Source organism: Emydura macquarii, unplaced genomic scaffold (genome assembly GCF_026122565.2).
Source record: "Emydura macquarii macquarii isolate MOO-44397 ecotype Brisbane River unplaced genomic scaffold, CSIRO-AGI_Emac_v2 contig_3188, whole genome shotgun sequence".
Lineage (NCBI taxonomy): Eukaryota > Metazoa > Chordata > Testudines > Chelidae > Emydura > Emydura macquarii.
The window spans coordinates 2650-12688 of NW_027133325.1; the positions used below are offsets into that span (position 1 = coordinate 2650).

Sequence of the window (10039 nt, forward strand, 5' to 3'; positions counted from 1 at the left end):
GGAGTTTTAGTGGATCCCAGAATCCTGGCACCACAGAACCACAGGGCTGGAGGGGACCTCGAGGGGCGTCTGGCCTGAGCCCTGCCCGGATGCAGGGTTTGTTGTGTGTAACGCGCCCCAGACAGACGCTGTCCAGCCTCCTCTCCACACCTCCAGTGAAGGAGCTGCCACCATCGCCGAGGTCTCTGCTCCGCTGCTGCTCTTACCATCAGGACGTTTTTCCTGAGGTTTCCTCTAACTCTGCTCTGCTCTAGTGTGATCCCCTGCCCCCGGTCCTGCCCTCTGTGGCCAAAGACAACAACTTTTCTCCATCTGTTTTATGGCAGCCTTGCAAGTATCTGGAATCCGCTGGCACATCCCCCCTCGGTCTCCTCTTTTCCAAATTCAGAAGGCCCAGTTCCTTCAGCCTCTGCTCCCATGGCTTCCATTCCCTGCCTTTCAGCATCTTCGTCACTCGCCTCTGGATCCTTCCTTTCTGCACATTAGTGAGCAAAACTGGACACACGACTCCAGCTCAGCCTAACCCGCGCCGAGCAGAGCGGTGCCATCACCTCCCACGACTTGCAGGTTCCACCTCTGTTCATGCAGCTGAACATTGCATGTGCTTTTTTTGCACCACCATCGCATTGCTGACTCGTGCTGAGGTTGTGACGCACCCCGACTCCCAGGTCCTTCTCCGCAGGGCTGCTGCCAAACTGTATCTGTGCATTTGGTTTTTCTTCTCTAACTGCAGGACCTTACACTGGAATTTGCTCAATTTCATTTTATTGCCTATAGCCCAGTTCTCCCATTTATCAAGATCCCTCTGAAGTTTGGCTCTCTCCTCCAAAGTGCTGGCAGCCCTCCCTGCTTTGTGTCATCAGCAAATGTGATCAGTCTGTTCTCTATGCCGAAGTCCAGAGCATTAATAAAGCACCGGGCCCAGAGCAGATCCCTGTGGAATCCCACTGGAGACCTCCCTCCAATCTGACATCCTTCCATGAATCGTTACTCTTCGTTTGTGGTTCTTTAAGCATCTGTGTATGCACTTAACGGTCGTTCTGCCGAGCCCACATTTCTCCAGCTCACGTAGCGCAATGTCAAGGGCTGTTTTTGTCTTTCCGTGTCCCGATCTGCTTCCCTTCCCCCCATTGCCTGCGGTAACTTCGCCGTCCCTCCGGTCACGGGCTGTTTTTGTGAGAAGACTGAAGCATGGCCGGCACTGAGCAGCTCTGCTGCCGATCAGCTCCCGTTACCAGCTCGTGATTGTCTGCCCAATCACATGATTCCTAGAGAAAATCTCAGGATTTTTACCCAATTCAAGGATTTCTTTGGCCCAACATGTCAGAACCGTCTGGTGATTTGGGGATTTTGGGGGGTGACCCAGCTGCCAGCAGCTCCAGGATCAGGCCCTGCAGAGCCTGGCAACACTGATGGACCCAAGGCCAGATCTATCCCCTCCAGACGGCCTCTGCTCTCATATTCCCACCACCCGTCTGTCTCTAGGTCTGTCGCAGCCGGACGCCCCAGCCATGGGCCGAGCCCTGACGCCGTGTCTGGATGCCGGGGAAGAGGAGATCGTGGCTCAGGGGCCCTCCCACGGGACAGGGGGTGAGAACCCCCCTATGGCCACACTGAGGGCCCTGCTCCTCGCCCTGCTCTGGAGGGGTAAGTAAGCGGCGCTTGCAGCCCCAGCGCAGGGAGGAGCAGAGCCCGTGCTGAGCAGGGCCGGGTCTGTGCCACGGCTTGGAAGGGAGACTGGCCAGAGGGGGAGGGGAATCAGTGCCCCAGTGCGGCGCTAGGGGGCTCTGAGCGGCAGGAGGGGGCTTGTTGTATGGATGGAAACTAAATGTGGTGACATTTGGTGGAGGACCCGTCACCCAGGGCTGGGCTCGCTGGGGCTGCGGGTCGGGAGTGAGGGGCACCGGCAGGGCGGGGCGGGGGGAGCTCAGGGTTGGTCTGTTCTCTCCATCGGTCCCAGTTCGGTCTCTCCGTCCCCGCAGGGTCCCTGGCCCAGGTACCTGGTTATTCCCTGACGGTGCCGCCGTCGGTGTCGGTGCAGGAGGGTCTCTGCGTTCTCGTCCCCTGCACCTTCACGTACCCAGCCCGGTACGACACCGAGAATCCCCAGGACAAACTCTATGGACACTGGTTCAAGGGTTCTGCTGATGTGGACTTGGGTTGGGCCATGGCCAGCAGTGATCCGAGCCGGCGGGTGTCGCAGGAGCCCCGGGGCCGGTTCCGGCTGGTGGGGGATCCTGCGCGTGGCAACTGCTCCCTGCAAATCTCCAATGTCCAATGGATGGATGAGGGGAGCTATTTCCTTAGGGTCGAGAGAGGAACATTTAAATACAGCTACCGTGTCCCTTCTAATTTCACGGAGCCTCGGATCTCCCTGCTGAGTAAGTGGCCGAGGGGAAAGGCAGAGATCCAGATGTCACCAGCTCTGGGGCTGCCAGAGACGCTGGTGGCCGGGGAGCCGGTGACTGTGACTTGCATGATCCCCGGGCTCTGCTCCAGGACCTCTCCCCAAATCACCTGGACGGTGCCGTTCAGCGACACAGCCAGGGACGTCTCGGTCTCACCAGCGAATGGCACCAGGGCCCACAGCTCCGAGCTGCGCTTCACACCCGCCCGGGGCGATGATGGGAAGAATCTCACCTGCACCGTCACTTACAGCCCAGCACCGGGACCTTCCATCAGCAGAGCCGTCAGCCTCCAAGTCTGCTGTGAGTGACCCCGGCCCCTCCACCCCAGCCGCCCCAGCCCCCTCTACTGGGATCCCCACCCCTGCGCTACCCCATGCCTGCCCCCAGTCCCCTCCCAACTCACCCTCTGCTGGGATCCTCACCCCCCACGATTCACCCCCAGCCAATTTTACCCTGGCCCCTCCCCCTGATATCTTGGAGCCCCTCCTCTCTTGGGATTATCACCCCTTCCCTCCCCACTTGGCTGTGGCAACCCCCTCTCTGCCGCACCCCCAGATCCCTGTCCCTCCTTGGCTGGGATCCCCTTCAGCCCCGGCCTCCCCATCTCCCAGAATCCTCCTCTGCTGGGATCCACCCCCTATTCCAGCCCCCTCTTGCTGGGATTCCCCCCCACACAGACCAGCCACCCCAGTTCCCCTGAGATCCCCCTGGGCTAACCCACCGCGTCTCCTCCACCACCACCACCCGCTCCCGGGAGCTGTGGATGCTCCGTGTGGGGCAGAGTGTGAACGCGACCCCATCACTGTCAGGAACTAACCAGCGTTAAACCCGCGCCGGGCTCCGTGTCCAGAGACCTCAGCCGGCCCCTCCCCAGGCACAGCCCCACTGACGGCCTGTGAGCCCCACGTTGCAGACCCGGGGCAGAGGGAAACGCAGCGACCGCCCTTGTGACGAGAAGGATCAAGTCTGTCATCGTAGCCACGTCCCTTGTTCCCATCAGCCCCAGACAGATTTCACAGGGACCCCGTGTGGGAGCCCAGACCCCAGCCCTAGCCCGCACGTCTGCACCCGCCTCGCACGACACGTCCAGGCTGCCAGCACAGACCCGCAGCCCGACCCCCACCCCACTGACCTAGGCCCCGGGACTCGGCACCGTGGGTCTCTGATGGCTGTGCAGACCTGCCCGCCCAGGCCTGGCCCACGGGTGCCAGCTCGGCTGTTCCAGGCGTGGGTTTTACCCCCCCTCTGGGCGCAGGCTCGCGGCAGCGTTACAAAATACACGGCCTGGCCGGCCACGCCAGGCTCCTGGCAAAAGCCGAGGGACGGGAGAGAGTCGAACCGGGGGAGGCAGGGGACCCACAAAGGGGCGAGTCTGACGTCCCGGGTGGGGGCGAGGATTCAGCCGGAGCCGGCGGAGGGGCCGGAGTGGTTCAGATCTGTCTCTGCCGCCCTCGGGAGGACGTGTTTGGGGACCGGGACGCCGAGCGCCCGGCTCCCAGCAGACGGTGGCACCAAGACGGTGACGCTCGCCCCAGCACCAGATATTTTTTTCAGGACCCAACAGCGAGCGACAGGCAGAGCAGCCCGGCCCCTCGTTACTGCGTCTGCCAATTAGGCCTCATTTTGGACCCCCCGATTTTGGCCCGTTGAGTTTCGACCCCACACGGTTCTGGTTCCCAGGCGTGACCCTAACTCGGCCCTGGGGCTACGTCAGGCGCCTTTCGGGCCGGACTCATTTGGGCCTCTCGCTTCCGTGTCCCACCCACGGTTCCTGCCCAAGGGATTGTGACACTTCAGGAACGTTCCCGTCTCCCCGCTGGGCTCACAAGGAGGGTCAATGTCCAGGCTCAGTGATGACGAGATCCCCCCGCTGCTGTCCAGCCCCCTGACCCCACGTCTGGTTTGTGTTGCAGACCCACCCGGGCCCCCCAACATCACCTGGACCCTGACCAGGAACAAACACCCCGGTGAGAGGCTGCGCTGCGAGTCCTGGGCGTCAGCGAGCGCGTCCTAGGTCCTACTCTGCCCACACTCAGGGCCAGGGGCCTGGCTCAGCCGGGCCAGGCCGGTTCATGCCCAGAGGGGAGGCCCCGGGGAAAGCTGCAGGGCTGCAGGGAGGGTGGTGGGAGCCACAGGGGTCTCTGGCCAGCGGGGAGGAGATCAGTAAGGGAGCAATCTCTGCAACAGAGACCTGCTGCCATGGAGAGGCACTGGGATTTTGGGCCCCACCACAGAGGGGCCGTGTCTCCACACAGGGGGAGAGTCCCTGTATAACTCGCACCCCACCCCAGAAGTGGCTGCCTTTCCATGCTGGAAGAGGATTCCCTTTCTAAAAATCCTCCATGATCCAGCCCAGAGGTGGCTGCATCTTGGCTCCTTGACAGGGGATGCCTGGAGGGACCTAACTGCTGATCTCTTCCAGTGCTGGGTCCGGCCGTGCGGGGAGCTGAGGGCGATGGCCTGTCTCTGGAGATCCAAGAGGGTGATTCGCTGACCCTGATCTGTGAGGCTGGGAGCAAACCCATGGCCACCCTGCGCTGGACCAAAGCCAACGAGTCCCTGAGTCCCGGCACGGGAGGGGTCGGGCACCTGGAGCTGTCGAATCTCAGCAGAGGGGACGCTGGGGAGTATCGGTGCTGGGCGAAGAATCCCTACGGGTTGGCCAGCCGGGCCCTGCGTGTGAACGTGCAGGGTGAGGTGCTGGGGGGCCGGGCTGCAGGGAGTGGAACGGGCGGGGGTCACTAGGGGTACTTGGCTGCAGGGAGTGGAATGGGCGGGAGTCACTGGCGGGTGTTGGGCTGCTTGGGGTCAGTGGGGGCCAGTTGGGGGCGCCATGCTGCCAGGAGCAGGGTGGAGGGTCATTGGGGAGCCCTGGGCTGCAGGGAAAAGGGCAGGGCTCCGTGGGGGGGCTGTGCTGCAGGGGGCGAGGTGGTAGATCTGTCGGGGTGTGGGGCTGGGATATGTGGGGGTCGCTCTCCAATCTAATATGTTGCCGTGGGTATTTCTGCCCTAGAGATGACTCTGCAAATCACCGTCTCCAGAGCTAACAGGAGCGACCCCCAGCTATTCCCAGGTATCGCTAGAGGGCAGGGTGTGGGGGAAGGGGCCTTTCCCCTCTAGGGGACGCTGGCCCTGATCCAGCCACTGTGCAGAGACTGGCTGGCTCAGGTGCTAGTGTCTCCGTGTTATTCCCGTCCCCAGAGCTCTCCACCCCGGTGGTGAACGGCTCGCAGCTCACAGCCCCGGAGGGCAACTCCCTGCGGTTCCTCTGCTCCGTTGCCAGCAGGTCCCCGGCCATGCTGGCCTGGCTGAGGGGGGGCCGAGCCATCAAGGACACGATCTCAGTGGGGGAGAATCGTCTGCAGCTGGAGCTGCGCAATGTGACGGCCGAGGACGGGGGGCTGTACGGGTGCCAGGCCCAGAGCCAGGAGAGATCTGCCCAGGGGACGTTCCAGCTGCTCGTCGAGTGTGAGTGGGGTTAACTTGCGTGACTCCCTGCCCCTGGGTGTTAGCAGGTTAATCTGTGGGACTCCCTGCCCCTGGGTATTAGCCGGGTCAGCTGACAGCACTCCCCCTACTGGGCATTAGCGGGATTACCCCGGGGGACACCTCACCACTGGGTGTGAGTAGAGCTAACACCTGAGACGCTGATGCTGGAGATCAGTGGTGTTAACCCATGGGACTCCTCACCGCTGAGTTCTAGCCGGTATCACATGGTGCCTGGGCCCTTTAAACAGAGACAGGGCCAGCCCTGCCTTGGCCATTGTTAATTATTGGTTCCCAGCGTTAACAAGATGGCTCCAGGGCCGTGAGCGCTCAGGCTGATGGCAGAGCAGCAGGTAGGCTGGTGTGAAGCACAGCTATCCAAGAATGGGGCTGGATCAGCGCCCAGGGGCCAGCCAAAGAGACACCCCAGGGCAGAAGAACCTTCCTCTTTCGTGGTCCTCTCAGCTTGGCCTTTGTTACACCCGGGGGGTGGGGGCGAGTGGAGGTTTGCTGGTGGCTTGTTACAGTTGGGCTAACCTATGGGACTCCCTGCCACTGGATATTAGCAGGTTAACCTATGGGATTCCCTGCCACTGGGAGTTACTAATGTTAACCCGTGGGACTCCCTGCCACTGGGTTTCTATGACTGTTGCGGCTGTGTCTCCTGCTCTCCCCAGACAGCCCCCGGCTGGGGACCAGGCTGAACTCGTCCTGCCAGCGCCAGGGGCCCCGCGTCAGCTGCAGCTGCTCCCTGCGCTCCCACCCCCTGCCCCGGCTCCATTGGCAGGTGGACGGGGAGGCCTGGGCTGGGAACGACTCATGGGGGGCCCTGCAGGTCAGCTCCTGGGCCGATGGGGACGAGGCCGTCAGCACCCTGAACTGGACGGGGAGCGGGGACAGCGGCCCCAGGATCTTCTGCCTCGGCTCCAACCCCTATGGGACCTACGCCGCCCTGCACTTCGACCTCAGCCCCCCGGGGGCAGGTGAGACACTCGGACTCCTGGGTTCTGTCTGGGGCTCAGGAAGTGGAGTGGGGGTTAGTGGTTAGAGCAGGGGGCTGGGGTCCAGGACTCCTGGGTTCTCTTCCCAGCCATGCCTCACGCTGTGTGATTTTTGCAGTTGCGGAGGAGCCTGCCAGGCTGCTGGGCCTCGGGGTGGCCTGTGGGCTGGGGGTCGCCGTCGGCTGCTGCCTTCTCGGGTGCTGTGTGGTCAAGTGAGTCTGACGCCTCCCACCCCAACCCCCAGCTGCTCCCCCACGATCACTCGGAGATCTCCTGCCATCCCGCAGGACTATGCCAGCCCTCTCCCACAGTGAGACCCCCCCCCAGCCCCTCTCCTGGGCTATCCCAGTCCCCTTCCCTCTAGCTTCCCCCAGCAGGTGCCCCCCCATGGTTATTCTACCCCTCCACTCCCCGCTCACACCTCATGGGTCCATCCTTGATCCGTTTTCCTGCAGGCTGCGGAGCCGGGGGCCGGCACCCCCCAGCACAGCGGCTACAGAGACAGCTAACGGGACCCAGGGGGAGCACCCGGCTGACGACGCCGGCCTGATCTATAGTAACATCAGCAGCCTCCCCATGGTAGGTACCTGGGACTCCCCTTCCCACCCGCCCCATCTCTGCCCCCCACTTCTTCTCTTCCCCCCTGCTTCTGACCCTCTTCACTAATGCACGAATATCAACCAGCCTTTCCCTGGGGAATCCAACCCTTAAGGCATGCCCAGTGCAAGAAATGCAGAAACTCCCCCCCCCCCCCACCAACGTGGGTTCCGTAAACTGCGTGTGATCCCCTCCGGCGTGCAGCCTGCAGAAAATGCATCTCATCCCAGGGGTCTTGCTCAGACAGGCGGAAAGGCAGCGAATGCATTCATGTGCTTGCACAAAGCGCACAGGACTAGACCGTCGCTGAAATTCTGCGAACGCCTGGGCATCTCCCGAATGCACGAACCGGGCAAGAAATGCATTTCTGTGGCTGCCTGCTATGGTGTGAGGTACCTGCGATCAGCCAATGCGTGCAGGGTGCACTGAGCATGTTACAAATATATGCAGCATGCAGAAAATATAATGAACGCATCAGCATAGATTACGCAGCTACAAGGTGCATGGGATGAAATACTGCATGCACGGTGCATGACATGCACACAGCCCCATGCAACTTGCTAACACGTGGCCAGTGCAGACGATGCAGTGAATGCATTTACTTACCCCGTGGTGCCCCGAGATGTCAGGGATGAAATACTGCATTCACGGTGCAGAAAATGCACACGGACTCATGCAACTTGCCAATGTGTGGCCCGTGCAGGCAATGCAGAGAATGCGTTAATTGACTGGGTGCAGGCATAGGATGCCGGGGATCGGCTCATGCCTGCAACGTGTGTAAAACACACCCAAGCCCATGCCCCATGATAGTCCACACCTGGTGAAGTAAATGTATTTGCATTGAGGGTGGGGGAAGTAAGGCCCAGGGAACCCCATGCAATCAGCTCAGCAGGGTGGATCCAAGTCTGCTGCACTGCCTGGTGTCTCTACTTTCCTTCTCGCTCAGAATGACACGACTCTGGCAGCTCGCCGGACCAAAGGCATCCAGGATGGGGCCGCAGCAACGCAGGGCCCGTCAGGCCCCAGGGAGCTGGCAGAGCTGCACTACGCCTCCATCGACTTCTCCAAGGAGCAGCACAAAGGGGGGCAGCCCCCGGAGGAACTCGCCACAGAATACTCCGAGATCCGGATGAAATAGCCCCGTCGCACCGTGGCCCGGGCTGTGTATCTCCAGCCCAGGCAAATACAGGGGGCAGATGGTCACGGCAAGGAGGAAAGGCGGTCGGGGGTCGAGCCCGGGATGTGGGAAACCTGGGTGCAAATCCCTGCTCCATCCAGGACTCAGGGCAGAGTCAACTAAGCCTTGGAGGTGCTGGAGTGCTGCATTGTGGGGAGGCATCTCAGAGTCCTCTGCAGCTGGGTTTCGAAAGCCTGCACACAATGCACAACCCCAAACCTCCCAAAACCCCACCGCCCCAGGGGGAAAGAGACCCTCTCACCCCTCAGCCACAGCCTCTCCTGTCTACCCTGCATGAGCCCTCACCAACTCGTTTCATGGATGGACAGGATTTTCAAGTCTGGTCCGCAGCTGGCTGGAGCGCAGGGTTGGGCTCCTGGCTAAGGTGCTGGCCTGGGACTCAGGCTTCCTGGCTTCTACTATCTGCGCCACCAGAGACACAAGTTTGGGCCTGTCACTGCATTTGTCTGGCCTCAGTTCCCCCCCCTTGAATATGGGGATAATAATCCCACCCTGGCCTACTTAGGTTATAAACTCTTTGGGGCAGGGACGGTCTCTCACTGTGTGTCCGTGCAGCTCCCGGCACAACGGGGCCCTGATCTCAGTGGCAGGGTCGGTTCAGCACGCAATTGGCTGGAGCCCCAATCTCAGCCAGGGTTTCCAAAGCACTGTAGCAGCACAAATACCAGGCAGGCCTAGGACCTTGCAGGTCATCCGTGCAGGTTTTCACACTGTTGATAAAGGTAATCGCGGTGATGCAATATACGTCGCCCCAATTCCCCGTACCCTCGGGACGGCTCTGCTGGAGACCCACCGTACCCACTGCCAGCTGCAACAGGTTGCAGCAGGTTGAAACAAGGAGGGGTGGCCCCTAGGGGTGCTGAGAGGGGCGTGGCTGGGGGTGGCCGGCTGGAAGGGCCAGTCCTCTGGGGGATCTCAGGGAGCTGAGCGTGAGAATGGGGCTCTGGGGCTGCCCAGTTGGTCGTTAGTGCAACTTTCTGATCCATCTGCTAACAAAGTCATTCTGCGCCGGGATCCTGACAACGAATGAACCCTTCTGCCCCCCACATGGGCCGTGAATCGCTTCTGACTGCAGGGCGGGTGCTCAGCCCCTTTGGGGGGTGTCACAGCTCCCCAGGGCCCGTCCAGGGGCTCTCACTGCAGGGAGCTCACGGCGGAGCAGGGGGGCCGAACGCTCCGAGGCAGATTCAGGACGCGGCTGCCCCGGTGAGCAGGGACCCGAGAGGAGACCCCGTCCACTGGGGTCCGGCCTGGCTTCACCCCGACAGCTTCCCCAGCAGTGTCCCCGTGGGACCCGGCACAGCTGAGCCATGTCCTTTGCCTCCCTTCTGCTTCCCCACACCCCACTC

At 61.7% G+C, this 10039-nt stretch overlaps 1 protein-coding gene across 1 annotated transcript; it reads left to right on the forward strand.

Moving 5' to 3' along the window:
• Positions 1–1485: 1485 nt before the first annotated feature.
• LOC137142163 (sialic acid-binding Ig-like lectin 16) lies at positions 1486–8630 on the forward strand (the record flags this gene model as incomplete). Its single annotated transcript, XM_067531385.1, has 10 exons — positions 1486–1647; positions 1983–2708; positions 4322–4375; positions 4831–5105; positions 5424–5481; positions 5610–5876; positions 6572–6877; positions 7014–7107; positions 7351–7474; positions 8439–8630. Coding segments are annotated over 10 exons (2258 nt in total), but the record flags the coding sequence as incomplete, so codon positions are not given.
• Positions 8631–10039: the final 1409 nt, after the last annotated feature.